Consider the following 24978-nt stretch of genomic DNA (forward strand, 5'->3'; position numbering starts at 1 on the left):
TAAAGTAAAGGAGACTCGCCTCATCCCTGGAGAGAAAGCATGTGCTCCCAGTGACAGAGAAGGCTGTGGGCAGACTAAGGCCTGTGGGATGAAGAAGCAGGGAGAAGCACTTTTTAACGCTGGAAAATAGAGAAGGTCTGGGAGAACCAATGCTCCTGTCAACCTCTATTTCTCACCAGCCACAGATTTTGCTGGGTCTTTCTGAAAGCCATGGGCCCTCCCTAGGGAAGCACCCTGGGCAGGGGGCCTCATCCCCTTGGATTTTCCCTGTGCTGGATTTTCTGAAACTCAAACAATGGCAACTGTTCCCTCTCTTTCCTTGCAGTTTGGAGGAGTGAAAAACATGGAGGCCTTGAAGTTAGACCTGTGTTCAAATCCCAGCCTCGCCACTTGCCACTTACATGGACTCCAGGGAGTCTGGCCTCAGTTTTCTGTTCTGTAAATTGGGGTGAGCACAGCCTCTTTGTGAGGTTGTAGTGAGGACCATAGAAAGTGTGATGGAAAGCCCTTACACAGGGCAGGTCTCCATACAGCAGCCTTTGTGATGATGACAACGATAATGTCCATATACGGAGCCCTCCTGGGAGTTGTCAGTGTGGAGGCTGAAGAGGAGGAAGGAGTTCTAAGGGGTAGCCTAGTTTAGAGTCCTTGTGGCACTGAAGGCTGATGATTTTGGAATAAAATTGCAAAGAATCTTTGTGATTCACCTACAAGTCATTTTTCCATGCCTGGCCAAGCCAGTTTCCCACTACAGGGGCTCATCAGTAAAGCAGTTCATCAATCAGCAAATGTTAATTGAGGTACTGCATACTTCTCAGAGTTGGAAGGACTGTGATTTAGTAAAAATAATTTCCTCTTTCAAATCTTTACTCCTTTCACCTGTCTGTGAAAGTATATAAAAATGGCTAACATTGACTGCCAGCCATATGCCAGCCACGGAGTTAGATTATTTACAATTATCATTTCTAGCTGTCCTAAAAACTCTGCAGGATTGAAATTTTCATTCATATTTTACAAATAAGGGCATAAGCTTAATGAAACTAGTTAACTTGTCCCAAGACAATCAGCTGAGTGAGATGGGATTTTACTCAGACTATGCAACTTCAAAGCCTGTCATAAATCAATGGATCATTTTTATCTGTGTGGGCTTCAACAAATCAAATGACACCATCCCAGAGTGGAAAGTCCACTCTGACATTTAAAGAGCCCATCATAGAAGATGATGGATAGATATGCCTCAAAGCAGCCACTTGTAATAGCCACTTTAAAATAGCTTTAAATCTTACAAATTCCTCTTTGGCATCAAGGAGTGACACCCATCATTATCAAGGTATTTCTCCCAGTCAGTCTCTCTGACTCCTCTACTGGAGACTGGAACTCTCCAGAGCTGAAGGTGGGCCCGCCCACAGCAGACACCTGAGAAAACCTCTTCTGCTCACATCAGAACTTCAGGTTTGGTTTCTGCTCCTCAAGACTCCATGAAGCTGTTAGCAGCACATGTGACAGCTGGTGGAAGAGAGGGCCTCCAGGAGACTGAGAAGTCAGCTAGCCCCATCCAGCAGCATAGCACAGGGGTTATGGGTGTAGCCTTTGGATTCGGGGCCTGGATCTGCCATTTCCATCACTAACATGGGCATGTTACCCTGCCACTCTGAGCCCTGCTTCCCTCATCTGGAAAGTGAGGATATTTGCTGCCTGCCCCCTCCGGCAGTGATGAGGATTACGTGAGATGACTTGCACAGGTGTCCGGTGTGTGACTCGCACCAGTAAGCACCAAATGAAAGTCAGTAGTTTAAATTGCATTGTTTTTGTTAAGGATGTCAGGACAGCCGTTGCATTTTAGAGTCCAGCCCTCTCCTTTTAAAGTGCCCCATTAGCTCACTGAAATTCTCAGCGCCTAGGATGTGCTGGGCAAAGAGCGGCCCAGAGATGAAGGTGGCACATCCCGCCCTCCAAGGAAATTCCATTCTAGCGGAGAACAGACACTGAAATGAGTCAGTTTAATAGAACAGGACAAGTGATAAACAGAGATTAACAGAGTCCGACAGGAACCCAAACAGACATTTAGTGCCATGTTTGCAACCCAGGAAAGCTTTCAGGAGGCAGTGCTGGTGTGATCTGTGGTGAGAAGTAAGGGTTGGTCCAGTAATTGAAGGCGGGGTGAGCATTCCTGGCAAGGGGAACAGATTACCAGAGGCACAGAGGCCTGACACAGCCAGGCTTGTTGCAGAACAGCAAGCATCGCACAGGCCATCGGCTTAGGTCTTGAAAGTACCTACATAAGGCTATGCTGTCTGCCTGGCTGGTTTCCCATGTCCTTGCCCAGGGTAAAAGGGCATTTCCCATATAAAACCAACAAACTTCTAAAAATGTGTATATTCATATATAACAGATTGACTTTGCTGTGCCCCAGAAACTAATACAACATTGTAAATCAACTATACCCCAATAACAATTTTAAAATAAAAATATATACTTTCTTCAAATTCAGAATGGACTGTGTCAGCTCAGCTGCCTACACTATGACTTCAGCCAAGGCTCCTTTCCCAAGGAGAGGGGACAGTGAAGTGGCCTTCTGCATGGCTGCAGTTGTCTCAATGGCAGCTCTGTTGACATCTCAGGTTGGATGATTCTTTGCCATGGGGCCTGTCCTGTGCATTGTAGGATACTTAGTAACATCCTAGCCTCTACCCTCTAGATACCAGAAGCAACTCTCCTCCAGATTCTTTACTACTAGCTTCCCAGGTGGCACTAGTGATTAAAAACCCCACCTGCCAACGCAGGTTAGATATAAGAGATGCAGATTCAATTCCTGGGTCATGAAGATTCCCTGGAGGAGGAAATGGCAACCCACTCCAATATTCTTGCCTGGAGAATCCCGTGGACAGAGGAGCCTGGCAGGCTGCAGTCGATGGAGTCACACAGAGTTGGACACAACTGAACCGACTTAGCACACACACACTTCTCCAGCTATGACAGCCAAAAATGTTACTAGACATTGTCATATGTTTTGGGGGGTGAGGGAGAGTGGGAATTGCCTCCACTGAGAATCTCTGTTTTATTGCATCCAGAACCATTCTTTCAAGCCCCTGTCTTCTTTCAGGGTTGATGAAGCTGTCACCATTTGGTGATGTCACCATGGATTCCAAGGTATGAACTGCTCCCACTATACCTTTGTCAGTGGTTTCCTAGGAGAACCAGCTAGCCTTCCAACTTGGTCTGGGCTGGAAAGGCTATGGTGATGAACTTGATCTTAACCACAGCAGAGATGTGCATCTGTGGGGCTGGCAGGCCAGAAGGGCTTGGGAGTGTTAGTGAAGGAGAGTCTGGAGACCCCGCCTCCCATGGGCCTCAGTTTTTGGTAAGGACGCAAAGAAGAATCTGAGTTCTTACCCGTTACAAGAGAGTTTATTGAAGACAAGGAAAGAGAGAATACCTCAAGAGGGAGATGGGCTGGGCCAAGGGAGACAATGGCCCTGGAGGGCTGGGGTGCAGAGTGTTTAAGGCAAGGTTATGTGCATAATCCAGGAAGTTGCTGATTGACAGTCTTGAATGACAGCTGCAGGTTATACAACAAGAGGCTCTACTGTGCATGCACTTCTCCATAATTCAGCCTGTTATAATTAGATGTATGTATTCATAGAATATTTATGATTACTTAATGAGCCAAATGGCTGCCAAAGATTATCTAAGTACATGACAGTGTGAGGTGTGAGTTTATGTGCCAGAGGAGAGAAAGTCCCTCCAGTCAGCCAGTGGGGGATTTTTCCTGTCCCCTGACTATTTTGGGTGGTGACGGGGTCATTTGGGGGTGGGGTTGGTAAGTAGCTTGGTGGTATTAGGTGGCCCATTGGATGTGCAGCCAGAGGGGTCGCCTCTCATTGCTCTTGACTAAATTCCTGCCTAACAGGAGGGGTGTAGATAAAATACAAATGAAACATGTAAAGTGTTTTCAGAACTCAAGTGTGTCTTTTTCAGTCATCCTGAGACTTACAAAGGGTCCACATTTTTGGTCTTGGTGGCAGAATGTACCTGGATTAAGGTGATGAGAAGGCAGAGGGAAGGGGCAACCCACATCCCAAAAGATGAGATCTCTGATGATTGGCTAACAAAACCCCACCCAACTCTAAGGCAAAACAGGGGAGAGTCATATAGAGATTGACCTACCAAGTACCCAAAATTTTATATTCAGACTTGATCATCAGCAGTCAAGTCTGGATTATCCCCAGACAGATTCTTATGGGAAGCAATCCCCTGATTTCCTCCAAAGAGCCTTCTATAGCTGTTTCACCATCGCTGTTGATACTTTCTCTGGCACGTAGCCCACATCCCAGGAGGAGATAGAAGGGAATAACCTGAAATCTAAAAACATGTCTTGGTCTCCTTAACATCAAGGGGTAAGTCAATAAGCTCTGAGAAAAGGAAGGTACTATCTTGACCATTCTTTCCAACTGAGGCATGAGGGGACAAGGCAGAGAGGAATGGATGGTGATGGGAATGTGGTGGAGGGTACAGCCAGGGTCCTCTGTGTCCTCACAGGAAGTGGTACCACTCCACGCCCAAGGAAGAGGGAGACGGAGCAAAACAGAGGAGTAAGGGAGGTGGGAGGGAGGTTCAAGAGAGAGGGAACATATGTATACCTATGGCTGGTTCATGTTAATGTTTGGCAGAAACCAACAAAATTCTTTAAAGCAATTATCCTTCAATTAAAAAAAATTTTTTTAATAATGAAAAAATAAATACTTGATCATCGATCCATGAGTGTGTGTGTGTATGTTAGTCACTTAGTCGTGTCCAGCTTTTTGCAACCCTATGGATTCTAGCCTGCTAGGCTCTTCCAGGCAAGAATATTGGAGTGGGTTGCCATTTCTTTCTCCAGGGGATCTTCCAGACCCAGGGATCAAACCCAGATCTCCTGCATCGCAGGCAGATTCTTTACCATCTCAGCTACAGAGAAGTCCCTTTAAATAATGAAAAAAAAAAAAAAAAACCATAAATACTTGATCATTGACCCATGACCCCAAATCCCAGTTTAGGCTCCAGCACACAAGTCAGCATCATTCAGCAATCTCTGTGGGTTCCTCTGTGGGCAAGAAACCATGCCTTAGAAGACAGGAAATGGAACGAACGACACAGCACCAAATGGCTGCAAGCTCGAAGAATGGAGAGTCAAGTACAAGCAGACCCAAGGCCAGGGATTGAAGAGCACTTGAAAAGTCAACATCGATCTTCACAAACAAATGATGTGCATGCTGAGGCGAAAGAAAGGAGATAATAATCAGGCAAAGTTCCCTAGAGGTACTGTCAGTCTGGATTAGAAATGGTCAGGGCTGGGCTGAGATCCAGGCAAGTATGGGATTAACTCCTCTGTCTCAGGTCCCGGCACCAAGCTCACCTGTCTGGCCATTCCTCTGGGACAGTGAATGACACAACAGGGAGATAGCCCTTTCCACGGTGCCATCCCCTCTGAGCTAGGCAACGCTTGGTTATTCTCTCCTTTAAGAAGCTGCATGGAGTGGCGGAGGGAGGGGGCTTCCCTGGTCGACCAGTAAAGAATCCACCTTGCAGTGCAGGGGACACCGGTTCGATTCCTGGTCCAGGAAGATTCTACATGCCAAGGGGCAACTGGGCCCAGGCACCACAACTACTGAGCCCATTGCAGCAACTACTGAAGTCCACACGCTGCATGCTCATGCGCCACAACAAGAGAAGCCACCCCAGTGAGAAGCCCACACACCGCAATGAGAGCGCAGCCCCTGCTCTACGCAACTAGAGAAAGCCTGCACATAGCAACAAAGACCCAGCACAGCCAAAAGATAAATACAATAAATGGATTTCTTTTTTAAAAAGGAAGCTGCAGGGGGCCTTCCCTGGTGGTCTAATGGTTGAGAATCCACCTTTCAATGCAGGGGATGTGGGTTCCATTCCTGGTAGGGGAATTGAGACTCCCACATACCTCAGGGTAACTAAGCCTGTATGCCACGACTAGAAAGAAGTCTGAGTGCCAAAACTAAGACCCAGTGCAGCCAAAAATAAATAAACTTCTTTTTTTTTTTTTTAAGAAAAGAAGAAGCTACATGGATTTCCCCCATGGTCTCCTGTAAACCACCCGCCCAGGATGATATAATTTAGAGTCCAGAGAGAAGTGGCAAAGGCAAGAAGCCCCCATCTGAATATGAGACTTGAAACCAGTGGACGGTGTCCCCAGGAAGCCTGGGCCCAGTCTGGGCTTCCCTTAGAGCCCATTTAGAAACCCCTTGACCTCTTAGATGGAGGCATTTTGGAAAACCTGGACCAGGCTCTATAGCCTGGCTCTCTCCTCCTCTTCCTGATTCCAAACGCCAGGCTTTCTTGGAGCTCACCTGGGTCCTCTTCCCTCCTCTCTCTCCTCAGTTCCCTTGGCTTAGGAACCACTCTAACCAGCCTGATGCAGTGCTGTCCAAATGGGAGTCTCCAGCCCTGACAGGCTTCCCTTTAAATCCACAAGTGCAGTCAGGAGACCTCCACTCAGCTGTCCCATAAGCAACTCAAACTTATCTAGAGCAGAGCTCCTGAAGTCCCTCCTCAGACCCATCCCACCTCCACACACACCCCTCTACCTCAATGCATGTCATCACCCCAGCCACCCAGTTGCTCCAGCTGGGCATCACGATGAATCTTCCCTGTCCTTCACCGCCTCACCCACTTCATTAAGAAGTCCTCTCATTCTCCAGTGCAGCCCCCAAGCTTCTTCTCTTCATATTCTTATCACAGCTTAAAGCTATTTGTTTACTTTGTGGTTGTTTGGGGGCTCCCTTACAAAAATGAGAAATGATATTTAACTCACCAATGTAAGTCCAACATTTAGCCTAGGGCCAGAAAGTAAACACTTAATGAATATGAGCTGAAGGAAGGAAGGCAAGCATCCATTAATGATGACTTCATCCAGCGTGAAGTACTTGTCCCATAGCTGGCCTGGCATCAAGTCTGGGCAGGGCAGGCGTTGAATCTCCCCACCTATCTTTCCTGCTCCTTTTCCACAGAAGATACCAACAAGAAAAAGTTCCATCCTGCCCCAGAATGGAGCAGCAACGACCGAATACCACCTCCTTCAGAGAGCCTCCTGGGAGATCAAAGAATTGCCACTGACTGCATTGCTCTGCCAAGCCTGGATGTGGAATTTCTATATAAATCTCTTTGCACCCCAGTAGCCAGTTTTATTTGTTTCTTGAACTGTCATTTCCATTCTCTGAAATAAATTCAGCTTTGGCCTAAGATGGAAATACTGCTTTCCTGGCCTGGCCTAGCTAAACGTCCCACTCCATCATCTGTGTCTTCCCTGGGTACCCAGGCAGCCAGCCTTGCCTGGAGGGCAGCAGCCACAGCCTCAGAGATAAGTGTGGGGAAGCGGAGGAGTTCCAGATTCAGGATCATCCTGTGCGCTCGCTCCCAGCTCAGCCCCTCGGATGCTCCTGGACTCTAAGCAGGCCACTCCTCCTGCCTGAATCCCTTCCAATCATGACCTTCTGAACAGTCATCCCAAGGCCAACGACCACATTATCAGGGCTTCCTAGTGTAGGGCAGCCACCAGGAACTTCCACGGCTGCTACACACACCCTGGGGACCCAGACTGCATGCCTGCGTGCTCAGGAACAGGGCCTTTTCTGAGGGATGTTAATAATTGTTTACCAGGAAGGGAATGTGGAAAATTCTGGGTTACAGATAACTAACGGGTGACTCTTTCCTACAAGACTTCTCAGAACCTCTAATATGTGCTCCAAAGACGAAAGATTCAATGAACATGGAACCCTTTGTGTGTGTGTTGGAGGGGGAGTGGGCAGCGGGTTGTGAGTCAGACTTTGAAACAGGTGGCCCTTGGGAAGTAGCCCTGGGGTTCTTTCAGCTCACACCTTCCCAGGCGCGCCTTGATAGGGGGAAAGCTTTCAGGGGGTCAGCTGGAATGGGGACCAGCACCAAGGAAAGAAATCTGCTATCCCCAGGCACCTCAAGGCCCTCTTCAGTTCAGTTCAGTTCAGTTCATGGTTCCTCCAAACTAGAGAAGGAATGTCTGCACAGTTAGGACACCACCAAGAACTCCCCACCAGCCTCCTGGAGTGTGGCCCCATCCTCCCCCTCCCGGCTCCCCACTCCCACCTCTCCCAGTAGCTCAGTTGTCCCAGTGCTCAGAGAATAAAGGAACAACCAGATCTCGCCCATTCAGATCCATACGATGGACAACAGACAGTAACTGTCTGGGTTTCAGAGGAGTAGTACTCAGTAGTACCCATCCTGTAGAAGGGCCGGCCCATACGGGACAGGATGGAAGAAGTCAGTTCAGCGGGGAGAAAGACGTCCAGAGAGACTCAGAGGCCAGACTTAAACACAATGCATTTTACTGGCGACAGAACGGATGGGCAGAGGGACCTGTGTGTTATATACATCAGAACTGTGGTGACCACTGCACCCCGGGAGGAGGCCCCAAGGGCAGCGAAGATGGTGGCTGAGGCCACACCTAGACAATCACAGGCTCCAGCGGGAGCCAGAGAGAGAGTCTGAAATTGTCCTGGCTGCTCTTGCTCGGGGATCTGGATGCTTGAAGGACAAGATGCCCCGGTCTTTTAGACCCAAAAAGCGACTGCTGGCGGGGACTGGAGAGGGGAGAGGCAGGTGGGTGGGAGGGCACTGAGGAGGCTGCAGAGGTGAGAACTGAGGAGCGGATGGGAACGACGGGCGGCGCTGGGGCGGCTGCGGTGCCCTGCGCGGTGTTTTATCTGGAGGTGCGCTGGGAGGACTGGGAGAACCTGACGCTGCCGCCCCGGCTGCTGCCTGAGCTGAGGCCTCCACCGCTGACCCCAGAGCGACCCCCGGAGCCAGAGCCGAATCCGCTGCTGCCGCCGCCGAATCCACTGCTGCCACTGAATCCGCTACCGCCTCCGAAGCCGCTGCCGCTACCGCCGCCAAAGCCGCTGCTGCCACTAATTCCGCTACCGCCGCCGAAGCCGCTGCCGCCGCCGAAGCCGCTACGGGCGCCTCCTCCCACGCCGACGCCACCGCCGTATCCGCCTCCGAAACCACCCGCGGAGGCGGAGGTGGTGCTGCTGCTGCTGACCACGGCTGCAGGGGAGACCACAGACAGCGATCAGCTCCCAGCCACCACCTCTCTATATCATAACGATCCCCTGGGCCCAGGGTGATTGAGAGGCGATCAAGGCGGCTTTGAACCTGAAGATTACTGTTTTGCGTTCTGATGTGGTGAGGTGTTCACCCCCTCAGTGTTAAGTCAGTTTGAATTTTCCAATGGTTCCTTCTACATACTATCAACTCTTGAAGAACCCCCCATGGAGATTATCCAGAATTTCTCCTCCTATTAATAAGCTCCCTATTAGATATCCCCCCACACTCCATATAGTACTGTTAATAGTGCTCTGAGCCCAGAACCCTTACCAAAGCATATCTGCTGCCCCTTCTGCCCCCCAGAAAACGTGTCCAACCACCATGGAAATATTGTTTAAATTAGGGACTATCGCCTTGAATTAGTACAGATATTTCAGAACCAATTCTCACTGTCACGGTTTCTTTGGCTACTTACAGATGCTAACAGCACTCGGGCACTCTCCAGACATCCTGTATGAGAAAGCAAGAGAAGGCTAGCTCAGTCGCAAAGTAAATTTCCAACATGTCCATGAATGAAAGTGACAGCAACCAGAACAGAATTCAGCAGCCTGGCACATCAGTACTCTATCTACTGTTCATGGGCCAACACAGAACCCCTATGCGCACTGGTTACCTATGCACTTGGCCATCTATGGAGGGCGTGAACTGGCAAAGGCAAGTGGTTGCCTATAAGCCCTGTGCCATGTGGGGGCCTCTGTCTATAACAGGCCTGCTCCCCATTCCCTTGGTCACTTATCTGGCCCTCAGCATGTGACTTGGGGCAGGAGAAGCAGGGAGATGGCAGTAAGAGGCCCACCTGCACTCCTCGCCCTCCAGTAGCTTGCGGTAGGTGGCGATCTCCACATCCAGGGCCAGCTTGACATTCATCAGCTCCTGGTAGTCGCGCAGCAGCCGGGCCAGGTCATCCTTGGCCTGCTGAAGGGCAGCCTGTAGCTCTTGGAGCTTGGCGTTAGCATCCTTGAGGGCCAGCTCCCCACGCTGCTCAGCTTCAGCAATGGCTGATTGCAGTTTAGCAATCTGGAGCAGGGGGAGGGAGGAGGAACGATGAGCCCAGTAGGAGGGTTCTCTGAGTGTTAGACCAGATTATCCCAGAGCAAGTCAGTCAACCTCACCCCTTCCATAGCACCTCTGTCTGTCTTCATGCACGGAAGACAGATGGATGGCTGTGGCTTACCAGCCATCTAAACTGGCTTTGTCTTTGAACTCCTTGAAGGCCAGTGCTGCCTGAGATGACCCCAGAAGTCCCCTCCCCCGGCCTAGGAGTTCTGCGATCCTCGCCCCCACCCCTCACCCATCAGCCTAGACACCAGCCTCCGTGGCTGTCCCACCTGCTTCTTGACATTCTCGATTTCAGCCCGCAGCCTCTGGATCACCCGGTTGAGCTCCGAGATCTCACTCTTGGTGCTCTTCAGGTCATCCCCGTGCCTGCCAGCCGTGGTCTGCAGTTCACCCAGCTGGAGAATAGAAGGGACAGTCAGGTGTTGATGCAGCTTTGCCTGCGTGTTTCTCCATCCCTAATGTTACCCAGCCAAACTCGAGGTACTTAGTAAGCACTGTGTCTAAATGACATTGAATTATGTTTCTACAGGGACATCTCTGAGGCAGCAGGGAAGAGAACATCTGGTTTGTTGTTCTCCCACCCCTCGATCCCTGAGCAAGGGACATGTGGTCTGGCAAGGGACAGTGGAACCACTTCCCCCTAGGGGGCAGCACTTTCTGTAACTGAACAACCTTGACAGGATGTCTCCAAAGAGGAGAATCGAGAGGGGCCACCCAATGGCCACCACCCAGCCATCCATCCCATGGACCACAGCCTCCCTGGGACCTTCAGTGAATCCTCTGAGAGGTGCCTGGATCTCACCTTGGTCTGATACAGGGCCTCGGCCTCGGCCTTGCTCCTCTGGGCGATCTCCTCGTACTGGGCCTTGACCTCGGCGATGATACTGTCCAGGTCCAGGCTGCGGTTGTTGTCCATGGACAGGACCACGGATGTGTCACTGACATGGCTCTGCATCTGGGACAGCTCCTGCCAACGCAGAGGGGCCTGTTCACTGTTGGGGCCTCTACAGCCAGCACACAGAAGCCCGAGAGGCTCCTGATCAACGGACCCATCTGCTGAGTCAGCTTGGAAGGTGGATCGGCTCTGCCCTGCCTGCCAGCCTCTCAGAGACCCCATGCTTACAGTTCCTCCTGGGGAGCCCCAACAAGAGGCCTTATTTCAAGGCTCAGTCTTCCTGGGCCTTACCTATCAAATCTGAAAATATCTCACCCTCTCTCTTGCCCCCTCTTAGTAGGAAACATCCTCACCATATCATAAAGGGTCGTCAAGAAATTGATCTCATCTGTTAAGGCATCCACCTTGGCCTGAAGCTCCACCTTGTTCATGTAGGCAGCGTCCACGTCCTGAGAAAGACAGATAAACACTTAAAGGCCTCATTACTCCAAAGAATGCACAGCAAGCTGCAGCCACAGCAAGACCAGTACTTGTCCAAGGCTGGTCTCCACATAAAGGATTCACATCAAGGGGGTGGCGGAAGTTCACTCCTACTCAAAAGCTGAAAAATGAGTGAACTGACTCCTTGAGGCATCTCTCCAGACTAAGATGCACTTGGCTTTTATTTTTGGTTCAACTGCCTGAACTTGGCAGCTCTGTGGCAGTGGAGTAAGGATTCCCCACAGCCCAGATGGAAACCAGTGCCTACAAGCCCTAGAAACCTCACACTACAGCCCTTACCTTCTTCAGGGTCACAAATTCATTCTCAGCAGCTGTGCGCTTGTTGATCTCATCCTCATATCTGTAAGAGTTAAAAGGAAATCACTGTTTGCAGTATGAGGTAGTCATAAACGTCACTGTTCTCTGAAACTCTGAAAGTACCTCTCTTCTGTCCTCTGTCCCCCTCCCGCCCCTCTTAAATAAACACACCCTCTCACTGTCCCCCTGTTAGTTAGAAGGACCAACCATTCCCATTCATTCAGGCAGACTGGGTTTAACACGGAAAGTAAGTCCTGGGAAACCCCTCCATCCCCAGTAGACTGGATGCTTGGTCACCACCCTGTGAGTTGTCCCAGCATCCTTCAGATCCTACAGCCAGGATCTTCCCCAGCCTGGCTCATGATAAGGTGCTTCTTCAGCTCTAGCCTTCTAATTTTCTTAGTAAAGGACTATCCTGTAGGAAAGAAAGTGAGGAGGAACCCAGTGAACCAAACTGTCCGCTATGAAGATATAGGAAAGTGGGATAAGTGACAGCCCTCTCAGTAGGCAAGGGGAACGCAGTGAAAGCTGGGATTCCGAGACAGGGTCCCCCCAGCATCTTCCCACACGCGCCTGCCACTCACTTCTTCTTAAAGTCTTCCACCAGGTCCTGCATGTTCCTCAGCTCTGAGTCCAGGCGGCCTCTCTCCCCCAGAATGCTATCCAGGTAGCTCCGCAGGGAATTGATGTAGTTCTCAAAAAGGGGCTCGAGGTTATTGGTGCCTGTGATGGGATGTGTGCCCTGCTGCTGGAGCAGGCTCCACTTGGTCTCCAGGACCTTGTTCTGTTGCTCCAGGAACCGTACCTGAAGTGCATTTGAGAGAAGCAAACTCAGGCAGCGCTTGGAGCAGAGGGCCTTGCCTTGGGCAGAACTGGGTGTCTGCATCTCCCCATCTCCCCACACAAAGGCCTAGAAAGCTCCCGCTGTGGCTGGAGTGGGTATGGTCAGACTATCACAGCAGTCAGGCCATTGATGATGCAAGACAGCTTCCTTACAGAAGCAGGAGAAATGGGAGGGGAAACTGGAAGTAACCCCTGCCTGGAAGCGAGAGACGTGACCCTTCAGTATTCCTGGGGACTTCATGATTCTAGCCCAATTTCAGAAACACAGAGCATACTGCAAGAAGGTGCTTAAACCTCAACAGCATTGTTTACATCTAAGACACCATTGATGCCCCACTGATATTCACTTCAAAGGATGTGAATGGCTAGGAACTGACACAGTTGAAATGCTACTGTCATCGTTGTGACAGGAGAGAGACAGCCAGTGTGAGCTACCCTGCTCTGGAGGTCCCTGAGCACCCTCTTCTTCCCGATGAGGTTGATTGGGGTGCAGACTGAGTTTCTAGGGTCTCAGCAGCCCCTTGGGACTCAGGTTCCCCCTTGAGCCTCTTAAATTCCTTCACTAAGGTGCCTGCCTCCTTTGCCTGGCACATCACCATAGAGAAAAGAGGCCTCCTGGAAAGCCCCAGAGGGCAGCTCATGTTTGAATAGCCCCCAGTTCTGGGTCAGACCCTTGCCTGTCAGAGGCCATGACCCCCACCCTGCCCTGCCAGCGCTACCTGCCAAGGCTGGATAAGGGGTGGGAGCCTTGAGCAAAGAGGCAGACAAACAAGACTTGGGGATGTGGGGATCCAAATAGGGGACCATCATCTTTCCCAATCACATGACCACATGGGCAGGTTCATCAGCCCTGAACATCCTCATAAGAGCCAAGAATGCTGCCTAACCCTTCCCCTCAAGCCTGGACCACTCCAGATTGATCCTAAACACTGTATGTAAATATCAAACTCAAAGTCTCCAACCTAGGAATGGGGGCCGCATCAGGGCTTCCTCACCTTGTCGATGAAAGAGGCAAACTTGTTGTTGAGGGTCTTGATCTGCTCCCGCTCTTGAGTCTTTACTTGCCCAATCTGGGGGTCAATCTCCACATTGAGGGGCTGCAGGAGGCTCTGGTTGACAGTCACTTCCTGGATTCCCCCAGGGAAGCCACCTGGGCCAAAGCCACCAGGGCCAAAGCCACCGGGTCCTCCAAAACTACCAAGTCCACCAAAGCCACCAGCCCCACCAAAGCCACCAGCTCCTCCAAAGCCACCAGCCCCACCAAAGCCACCAGCTCCTCCAAAACCACCTCCCATTCCTCTGCCACCACCAAAGCCACCTCCATAACCACCTCCGTAGCCACTCCCAAAGCCACTGACACAGCTGCTGCGCCCTCCTCCAAAGCCACCAGCCCGGGAGCCGGCCACGCTGATGGAGATGCTCTTATTGCCACCCAGGTTGTAGAGGCTGCGACTGCCAAAGCCACCTGCTCCGCTCCGGAACCCAAAGGCCCCTCCGCCGCCTCCCCCAGAGCGGGCCACACAGCTCATCCTGCTACTGCCAGAGACCACGGCAGAGCGGCCTGAGAAGCCCTGGCTCCCGCCGCCAGATGTCTTGCGGACTTGTCTGTTCATGGTGAGCAAAGTCGGTGAAGGGAAAGTGCAAGAGTTAAGCAGGGCCACTCAGAGCCAGAGGAAGAGAGAAGCAAACTGAAGACCTGTGCAGGATAAATCCCTTTATATACATCTAGGAGGCTGCTGGGCTCAAACGAAGGAGAGATAATTAATCTCAAGTAGTCATGGGTTGGGTTTGCCTTCCAGGCAATGTTAGTTTTGGGCTACTAAACACACCTTAAAAATAATCTGAAATGGTGAAAGTGCTAAGGTGGCAGGCTTACCTGGCAGGGGGAGGTGCCTGACTTGGCCCCGTGCTTGGGCATGGCCACCTCCTAGCTTTGTCTGGCAGGACCCAGGAGGCACACTAATCTGTCTACTGGCCAGCTGTCCTGGGTCCTGCCACAGCTGGGCTCAGCTCTGGAAAGGATGGAGTGGAAGGTGGGTTGGAGAGGTTCTGGTTGTCTGGGTGGTGGAGACGGTGAAGCCTACCCAAGGGCTCAGGGAAATATCTCAACAGGAGGGGTGATAACAGTCTATTCCTCAGACTGCACATGGCCACGGAGCACCCACTGTGTGCCCAGCTCTGTGCTGGATTTGAGGATGAAATGATGATCTCTCCTCTTCCCTTCCTGGAAACAAAGCCCAGAACCATCACAAAGCTGCCTCTTGGGTTCCCCCTGTCTCCTAAGCTGTGGTCCAGGAGGCTGTAGCATTTGGATTCACAACTCTTCTTGAAAAAGGGAAGGGAATTAACACTCTGTGCTTTGATAAGCCGTCAGCAAAATTCAACAAGCCAGTTCATTTTGAAAACTTCCCAGGAAAGCCATACACTATTCCCTATCTTCAGAACATCTCTAAAGCTTCCTTTCTTGTTCCCCCCATTTTTGGCATCTCCCTGGTTTCAGTCCAAGTCCCAGACGGCTGGAAATTCAAACATCAATTATACCACAAATGTGACACCTATTGACAGATGACCTAACTCGTCTCAGGCACTGGATGAGCCACTGGAGACAGACACAGGAACCGTTCTCTGTGTCGGAAGGGGACAAGTGCTCCTGGGGGGGTCTGTGGCCTCAGTGTCAAGACACCGACCCCCCACCCCCACCCCCAGCCTCAGGAGTCCAGGCCCAGCAGGGCCGCCAGCGCTGTCATACGTGTCTGACTCCGAAAATCTGAGAATCTGCCAGTCTAAAGTTTTTCAGAGGCTTGGGGACTGGGCTTGGCTTGTTCAAGAGGAAAGCCTTTCTGCGCAGGTTTGGAGCCTGCCAAGTCAGCCATGGATTGCTCCAGCACAAGACTTTTTCCTTCTGTCTGCTGCACAGATGGCCCTGCTCCGGGTGTGGCCTGTGTGGCCTGGCAGGAGCCTCCTCAGAATGGGGGAAAGGAGAGAAGAACAGTGGATTCTTCAGCGCTCACTGGGCTGGGCTGGGGATGGCCCACGTGCGAGGAAGTGATACTCTCTTCAGTGGCCTGATTCTCCCATCTGTCCTCTCCCTACGTCGTTACCTCCAGGCTCTGCAACATCGTGGTCCCTCCCGCGGAATGAAGCCATAAACTTCAGGAGCTTACAGTCTTGTCAAAATACTGGACCCTCTGGTTCTTAGCACAGCACTGTGCCAATAATAGATGCTCCTAAAGGTTGGTTGGTTGAATGAATGATCAGTCACTCAGTGGAACAATTGATGAATGAATTAAGCCTGTTTGTTGGATTAAAGCCAAATAAAACTAGTCAAAGTTTAATTGAAATCCCATTACATAACGTCCTGGAGAAGGAACCGGCAACCCATTCCAGCACTCTTGCCTGGAAAATTCCAAGGACAGAGGAGCCTGGCGGGCTACAGTCCATGGGATCACAAGGAGTCAGACACGACTGTGTGACTTTCACTTTCTTTCTTTACATAAGGCAGTCCAAGCTAACAGAGATGATCTCAACATAAAGAATCCAGACCTCTTGAATTTGGTGTTCAGATTTAAGAAAATATATGTGCAAATGAGTGGCATCTCCTCTCCTCTCCAGTAAAAAAAAATTAAAAAGGCTATAGAATCACAGTATCAAGAATCAGTTGAAGAATCCATCACAGAATCACGTTGAAGTTGACTGGGCCTTTGAGTCACATAATCTGCCTCCCACCCAGTACTGGGATTCCCTCTGCAACAGGTCTGACTTACACCCCTCATCTTCCACAACTGCTACCCAAAGGATTATTGGCAGGAGAAATTAGCTCAGGGCCCAGAGGGTGGCTGTACACACACCCTCCTCAGCTTTGCTCCCTCAGAGAAACCAGAGTTTAAAAAATGAACCAAACTCAGAGCTGGACTAGCCTCTCCCCATGACTAACCATGAGCAAGGCTATTTAAATTCTCTGTGTATCAGCATTATTAACCGATAAAGATGATCAGTAGTCTCTACCCTTCTGGTTCTTATAGGATAATAGATGAATGAGTTTTATGAAACGCATAGCAAAAATTAGGTCATATTTTTTTCTCTCTCAGTGTTTAAGTGTATGTACTTTAGAGCCAAATAGACCCGGCTTTGATTTCATTTTTTTAAGTATAGTTGATTTATAATGTTGTGTTAATTTCTGCTGTATAGCAAAGTGATTCACCTATACATATATATATATATATACATTCTTTTTAAATTCTTTTTTACATTATGATTTATCACAAGATATTGAATATATTTCCCTGTGATGTACAGTAGGACTTTGCTGTTTATCCATTCTACATTTAATAGTTTCCATCTGCTAACCCCGACTTCCCAATCCATCTCTCCCCTGCCCCCTCCCCTGTGGCAATCACAAGTCTGTTCTCTGTTTTGAATCTCAGCTTTGTCTCTGTGTGTCTGTGAGGAAATTCATTAACCTCTCTGTGCCTTGGTTTCCTTATCTGTAAAGTTAAGTTGCTAAAAATACCTCTCTCATAGTCATCATCACATCCAGAAAGTACCTAGCACAGTGTAAGTGCTCAGCGTCCACTGATATTCTTAGCTATTTTTGTTTACAAACCACATGGAGAATTTCAGCTTTCATACCTGTCAAAAGAATCAACCCAATGAAGTAATGATTCCATTTGCTAATTAACAATTGAGATTCCCCAGGGAGTGTGAGAACAGCATGGGGCCAGATAGCTAGACCCACATCAACTCCATGATGAGATGCAAGGAAGCAGGCCTCAGCGTCTGGCCCAACAAAGAGAAATCCATGAACCAATAAGAGACATGACATGGACTCTCCAGATCACTATGCGGTAAAAAGAATGGTTTCCAAAGAACTCGAAGTGCAGAAAAGCCAAACATTATAAGACTGTGCAAAACTAAGTCCCAAGTTAGAGATGCTTTGAGAGCATGGAGAATCAGAAACGCAATGAAAAAGGGGAATTGCATGGTAAGGCTTCAGGAAGAGACATGAGCTGGAACTTTCAAAAAGGGCAGAATTTGCTAGACAGAAGGAAAGACATTCCAACCCAGTTGGTCATGAGCCAAGGCTCAGCACGAAAGCAAGCATGGTTAGGTTCAGGACCTGGTGACCTGGGTAGACTTTTGTCATCTGTGGCTACACAACATCTTTGAATGTCTTCCCTTCATTTTGGTCATTTCCCACAGTGAGATCCCTACCTTCTTAGGGTAAAATCCAGGAAACACATTCCCAGACTCCTTTGCAGCTAGAAGCCAGGCCTGTGGCCTGGAACCTTTCAATGAGAGACACCCTCGTGACACCTAGGTTCTGATGGAGACATCTGAGTCCTGATGGATGGAGGTGGGGGCTTCCCCAGTGGCTCTGAGGTGAAGAATCTGTCTGCAGTGCAGGAGATGCAAGAGGCACAGGTTCAATACGTGGGTTGGGAAGATCCCCTGGAGGAGGGCATGGCAACCCAATCTTGTATACTTACCTGGAGAATCCCATGGACAGAGGGGTCTGGCAGGCTACACTCTATGGAGTCACAAAGAGTTGGACATAACTGAAGTGACTGAGCACACATCCACACACGGACAGAGGTGAAGTTTTGTTACTGCCCCTGAGCATCATTGGTACAGCAGCAATGGTCATAATGTTTGCTCCAGAGCTGCCTCTAGGGGTGGCTGGACATGGTTCCAGGCCGTAGAACACCCAGAGAGGCCATGAGCAACAATGTGCTTTAATAAATTATTTTCTATTTACATCCCAGGCAGAATGGATGCTCATATATGCAAGTATGAGTGCTGATCAATACAGGGATGAGACAGACCTGGCTAGAGCAGAAAGGGATTGTAGAAGACATAGGGGATGTGGTTGAGACAGGATGGAGGGCCTGCCTTTTGTGCCAAAGAGAATGGGGCTGCTGCATGACCAGGTGTGGGGCCTGAAGTGAAGCAAGGTACCTTTCTGCCCCACACTGAGGCAGATAGAGCCCACTGATCCTAAGTCACATTTTTCATTCCTTCAAGGGAATTGCCTTGGAGAGGGATCTTTGAGAAGGAAAGTCACAACCACCATTGTCATCAGATCTAGAAACTCTCCAACAGGTGGTGGAAGAAATGGGAAAAAAGTTTAATCTATTTTCTTTTTTTAATTGAAGTATAGTCGATTTACAAGGTTGTGTTAATTTCTGCTTTACAGCAAAGCGCATTTAATATATTATTCTGCACCCGGGATTGCAGAGAAGACGTTGTCCACTAGGGGACGGGGAGCAAAATAGGGATCGGGAGTCCATTAGCAGGACAAGGGTGGCGATTCTGATTGGAGAGTCACCAGGGATGCAAATGATAGAAGAGGAGGAAGCAATCCATGAGTTGAAATTCTTGATGGTTGGGCCCAGCCCTCCAGGCTTGAGGGACCCAGTAAACATTTTGAGAAATCAGAGTTGGCTTACACTCATTTCAGCACCCGGATTATGAAGCTTAAGTAAGTAGCCTAAATACCTTCTCCCTAGAGAAAAGAGTGAGTCACTGTGTTGCAATGTATAAAATCAAAGTCTCATAGGGCTCTGTAGCCAAGAGGCCAGCCAGTCCGTGCCTCTACCTCAGGACAGTCCCGCATACACAAACACACATATACACACGCACACAAGCAGCCTATCCTATTCCGAATGCCCATGGAAGGCAATTCGTCAAATCTTCTTGCTTGCCTAGGCCAGCCAGGCACCACCCTGACCCGAGGAATATCTTCTTAGATCTAGCTTTAATGCCTTCTGATCCAGTGGGAACTGGACTGCTCTTCATGGGATCAGTGAATTTGGAACCCAGCCCTCTCTGGAACTGAAGGCCCCTTTTAACATCAGAAATGATCCTGACCTTCAAAACTTATATTTTCAGTATCTTTTGAGAATGTATTTTTTTACTATGAATTCAGCAATACTTTTAAATAAAACTGCATCTTATAATCACATGCATTTGAAAATGGTAACACATATATATGAAGACATACTGTTTATTCCCAGGGGGCACTGGTGGTAATGAACCCGCCTGCCAATGCAGGAGACATAAGAGATTCAGGTTCAGTGTTTGGGTCGGGAAGATCCCCTGGAGGAGGAAATGCCAACCCACTCTGGTATTCTTGCCTAAAAAATCCCATGGACAGAGGAGCCTGGGAGGCTACAGTCTATGGGGTCCCAAAGAGTCACAACTGAAGCAACTTAGCACATACTGTTTATTCAGTCTACAAATGTTTGTGTACATGTGGATGCTCAGAACCCTGACAGTAACCCAGCAGCCACCCTAACTGAAGCCTGTCAGCCTCTGTCTCAAACTCCTGCCAACCAGACTCTTCCTCTGCTGGACAGCTCTGTCCCTTAGACAGGCTCATGGTCCCCAGCTGAAATGCCCTGCTGGACTGTGACCCTCCACACTGCTGTCACAGCCAGGCTTCCTTGCCTCTGCGTCCATCAGCATCTGGTCCTAGCAGGCCTTCAGTGTGGCCTGAAGTGGAATGGATTTGCTCTCATCTGGCCTTTCAGAGTAACACAAACTAGCTTCCTTGGTTTCTGTATTTTCTTCCAACATTAGAAAATACTGTTGAATTTCCAGATACTGTCCTCTCAGTTACATATCCCCAATTGCTTCTCCCGATCTTCAGGACACATGATTTCCCTTCACTCCATTTTGCTCTTAAAATCATGGCGTTTAAATAAGATAAAATAATCAGAGGAAGGTAACAACCTATAATGGAAAAGAATCTGAATCATTTTTCTTTACACTTGAAAGTAACACAACATTGTAAGCTAACTACACTTCAATTTTTAAAAATCAGGGCTGGTATAACGTGCACTGAAACTCTTAGGGGGACACTTGTGGCTGTGATGTGGGCACCGCTTCTTCCAGTGCAGGGGAGGAGTCTCTGCCCTTCTTTAGCAGTCGGCTCCTATCAATCCTGAGCCGGTGGAGGGGTTAGACATGGGCTTTACCATGAAAGGCAGGCCATCCTGGGTTTGAAGCCTGGCTCTGCCTCTTACTCACTTACTGTGGGATCTGAGGCAAGATCACATAGTAAACCTTCTAGAACCTAAGTTTCCTCATCTGTCAAATGGAAATAACAGATTAATCTGCCATAGCTGTTGTGAGAATTGAATTAAACAAGGTATGGCAAACATGAATGCAGCCTAGACATTGCCAGTACTCGGGGGACCCTGGCTGTTACTTTGTATTTGTCATTTTATGCCACTTTGGGGTGTACTTCTGTCCTAATACAATAATACAGTCTCTTCTGTTGCTCTGGACAAATCACAGGTCGATTCAGCAAATTGACTGCTCCTGTGATGACCCAGGCACTTCATTTTCTCCATGTTTTCGACTTCATGTTCTTCTTTCTCAGATGCAGAGCATCAGCCCCAATCAGCCTGCCCTGGGGCTATGAATCTGTATTGAACACTTGCGACTTTCCGGTCACTGTGTTCAGGCACCGTGAATGCAGTGATGAAGTTCCTGCTCTGCTAGAGCTCACATGCCAGCAACAAACAGACAGTAAAGAAGTAAATACAGGGACTTCCCTGGTGGCCCAGAGGTTAAGAGCCCACCTGGCCATGCAGGGGACACGGGTTCAATCCCTGGTAGGGGAACTAAGATCCCACATGCCACAGAGCAACTAAGCCAACTAAACTACTGAGACTGCGTGCCACAACTAGAGAAAAACCCCACATGATTCAGCAAAGATCTCACAGGCCACAGCTAAGACCCAACACAGCTGAGGCAGTTTCTGGAAATTCAACAGTATTTTCTAATGTTGGAAGAAGTACAACTAAAAGAAGTACTTACTAAAAGAAGTAAGTACACATTATACCAGGCTGTGAAAAGTGCTATAAAATAAAGGCACCAGAAAAAAAGTGGGTAGACATGAGAAGCGGAGGAGGCAACGGCACCCCACTCCAGTACTCCTGCCTGGAAAATCCCATGGACGGAGGAGCCTGGTGGGCTGCAGTCCATGGGGTCGCTAAGAGTCGGACACGACTGGGCGACTTTCCTTTCACTTTTCACTTTCATGCATTGGAGAAGGAAATGGCAACCCACTCCAGTGTTCTTGCCTGGAGAATCCCAGGGACGGGGGAGCCTGGTGGGCTGCCATCTCTGGGGTCGCACAGAGTCGGACACAACTGAAGCGACTTAGCAGCAGCAGCAGACATGAGAAGGGTGCTATTTCATTGAGAGTGGTCTGAGCAGACAGCTGAGTGTGGTGAGGTGGCAAGGACATGCAGACACCTGAGTGAAGTGTGCGCTGGGCAGAGGAAAGCACATGTGCAAAGGCCCTGAGGCAGGCAGGGGAGGAGTGTGTTGCGGAGCAGCGGGGGACCAGCAGAGCTGAAGCAGAGTGAGGGAGGAGGACAGGCATCAGAGATGAGTTCTGGGGCTGGGGTGCAGGGCGGGGAGTGGAATCCCATCACACATGTGACTTTGACACGATAAGACTTGCTTTTACTCTGAGAGGCGAAGCCGTTGAAGGGTTTCAGCAAAGGTCAGCTACAAGGTGACGGATTCTAGGGGTCAAGGGGGAACTGATGAGACCTACTCCACTTTCCTTACCTTTCAAGACAGAAACCCGCCTTCTGCTTTTAAGTCGCTCACTTCTACCTCCTGGTGGAAGAGGAAACTGAAGGGCCAGCAGCGACAGAACATTCCCGAGACAATCAACAGGGCAGTAAAACTGGATGCAAAGCAAATATACTCCAATAAAAATTAATTAAAAAAAAAAACTGAACACGAGTTTCGCCCTGAAGAGCCTTTTATTTATGAAAGATTCCTCTGTGTGATAGGAGCTCTCCACCATACTTGTGCTGAATCTTGTTAGTCTGGTGTGTATCCTCAAGCCAGAAGTTGTAAATAGCAGAAATCACATCTTGTCCTTGCTGGGAAATTCAAAACAAAAATGGGAAGTTAGTAAATAAATTGATTGAAACAAAAGGAAAAAAGAGGAGGAGGAAAAAACGTTAAGCAATCGTTTAACCTGGGGTAGAGAAAGTCAAGGGGAAATTTAAATTGATTTTTGAGTACAATGATTTTTTTAAAAGCGTGGCTCTTGTGCTCTTCACTGCAGAATTTCAGGGAGTCCAGCTGGACATAGAGCAGAGGCTGTGATCATGATAAGAAATAAGGTGACCATGAGATATCGTGTAAGTTATCAAAGGAGACTTAGGAACAGTGATTTACAGTCTCTGGCATAAAGCAGATGCTCAAAAAATACTGAAGAAATGACTATCACTATGGGGAGATAGAAGACAAGGGAATGACAGCAAAGAACATTTCCTCCTGGTGAACAAGACTGGGAAAGGAGGTAGAGAATCACAAGACTCAGCCTGACAGCCACGTGGAAAGGCAGTGAGATGCAGAAGTGGCCATTCCCAGACAGGAGTCCAAAGCATGTCCTGGGCCTACAGGCCACTCCCTGAAGGCAGGTTCCCCAGAGTTCCCTCTGTCTCTTTCAGACCTGCTGTCTCAGACAAGCCTCTTTCTGAGCTTGCCTAGTCTTGGAACACAAAGCTAAAGCCCCACACAAATCAGATGATGGGCCAAGCCACTCTCCATGCCTGGCCTGGGCCTTGCTCTCCAGCCTCCCTTCCACCACATCCTGTTCCTAATCTGGTATGATGCCAAGCTACTGTGGGTTCTTATACACGCTACATGGCACCTCGATTCCCTGCCTCTACTCCAGTATTCTTACCGCCTAGAGCACCCTACCTCCCTGAGCCCCTTGCCCCAACTCCAGGTCCACAACTCTTTCACCTGATTGACTCCTTCTCAGGCTTCAAGATTTATCTCAGGGATCACCTCCTCCAGGAAGCCTCCTTTGATTCTCCTGGCAAAAGTGAATGCTTCTGGGACTTCCCTGGGGATCCAGTGGTCGAGACTCTGCACTCCCAATGCAAAGGGCCTGGGTTCAATCCCTAGTTGGGGAACTAGATCACACATGCCGCAACTGGGAGTCCATGTGCCACAGCTAAGAGTTGTCATGCCAAAATTAAGACCTGGAACAGCCAAATAATAAAATATTTCTTTTTAAAAACTGAATGCTTCTCCCCTGTGCTTTCAGAGCCTCATTGTTTACTTTTACCACTGCTCTTGCTTCCCTGTAGCTCAAATGGTAAAGAATCTGCCTGCAATCCAGGAGACCCAGGTTCGAATCCTGGGTCGGGAAGATCCCCTGGAGAAGGGAATGGCAACCCACTCCAATATTCCTGCCTGGAGAATTCCATGGACAGAGGAGCCTGACGGGCTACAGTCTATAGGGTCGCAAAGAGTCAGACACGACTGAGCAATTAACACATACATCATTGCTCTTGCCACTCTCTTGAAAGTATGGGAAGTCTGAACTTGGCGTGTCTGCCTCCCCAACAACCCCCATACTCATGAACCCACAGTCACATGAAGCTATGTCCTCCCCAAGGGAGACAGCCCCGCAGTGAAGCCTGTCCAGCCGAAGTCCTCAGACTGTGGATTTTCCGACAGAAAGCTTCCGGTCTGATGAGAGGAAGTCTGCAGGCCTCGGAACAGCATGCAGAGAAGGGAGTGTGATCAGAAGGAGGCCCCAGGAGGCCTAAGGGAGACCCAGCAGGGTGAGCCAAGAGGGTGGAACGGCTCCCAGGAGACTTCCTAGAAGAAAGGGTGCCTCTCAGAAAAGGTTAGAGTCCCACCCTCTGTCAGTTCACATACCTGCCCCCTTCCACCACCTCACCAACATGGGAGAAAGAGTCTACCGTTGAGTCCCGATCTTCAACACAGCAAAAGATGGAGCAGGTGCTAAAGTGGCACCTTTTTCTCTCGGCCCACCCTTCCCTTTGCCCTAGCACCGAATCCTGAAGGGGCCACAAAGGGGGTCACAGCTCCCTCAGCCACCTCCGTAAGGGGCTCTTTTATGTTAAACAGGAGTCTTCTTAAATAAATTTTAAAAACACATCTGCATAGCGCTTGCCTACAAATACAAACCTGTCTATGCAAAGATACACACGTACATGTCTCCTCTACGATCTAACTTTGCAAGTTGTTTAATTCAACTGAGGAGGGCCTGGGAGGCCCCGCAGTGACACTCCTGTGCTCCCGCCCGCATTAATCTGCCAGGCTTCTGGGTTTCAGCTTCTGGTGTGGCTCACTGTGACCTGCAGCTTCCTGGGGGGTGAACTTGAGAAGCCCCTCCCCTGCTTTTAATCCTTGACTCCTCCTTCCACCCCAGAAGC

General features: G+C 49.4%; 1 protein-coding gene across 1 annotated transcript; it reads right to left on the reverse strand.

Moving 5' to 3' along the window:
- Window positions 1–8746: 8746 nt before the first annotated feature.
- Window positions 8747–14361, reverse strand: KRT3 (keratin 3). Its single transcript, XM_070369993.1, has 9 exons — window positions 13744–14361; window positions 12490–12710; window positions 11888–11948; window positions 11461–11556; window positions 11015–11179; window positions 10482–10607; window positions 9950–10170; window positions 9569–9603; window positions 8747–9093 (listed from the first exon to the last, which is right to left on the reverse strand). Exons 1-9 carry the CDS (start codon window positions 14359–14361, stop codon window positions 8747–8749), a joined length of 1890 nt encoding a protein of 629 aa, XP_070226094.1.
- Between the last annotated feature and the right edge of the window lie 10617 nt (window positions 14362–24978).

The sequence above is a fragment of the Bos mutus genome, chromosome 5, assembly GCF_027580195.1.
Source record: "Bos mutus isolate GX-2022 chromosome 5, NWIPB_WYAK_1.1, whole genome shotgun sequence".
NCBI lineage: Eukaryota > Metazoa > Chordata > Mammalia > Artiodactyla > Bovidae > Bos > Bos mutus.

What these genes read in the sequence shown, in the direction of transcription:
- KRT3 (XM_070369993.1), bottom strand. Translation starts at nt 14,361, where the DNA reads ATGAACAGACAAGTCCGCAAGACATCTGGCGGCGGGAGCCAGGGCTTC. An exon ending in TTGCCTCTTTCATCGACAAG is followed by an intron (nt 12,711 to 13,743) that starts GTGAGGAAGCCC and finishes AATGCACTTCAG; the next exon opens with GTACGGTTCCTGGAGCAACA. An exon ending in CTGGAGGGCGAGGAGTGCAG is followed by an intron (nt 9,604 to 9,949) that starts GTGGGCCTCTTA and finishes TTTCTCATACAG; the next exon opens with GATGTCTGGAGAGTGCCCGA.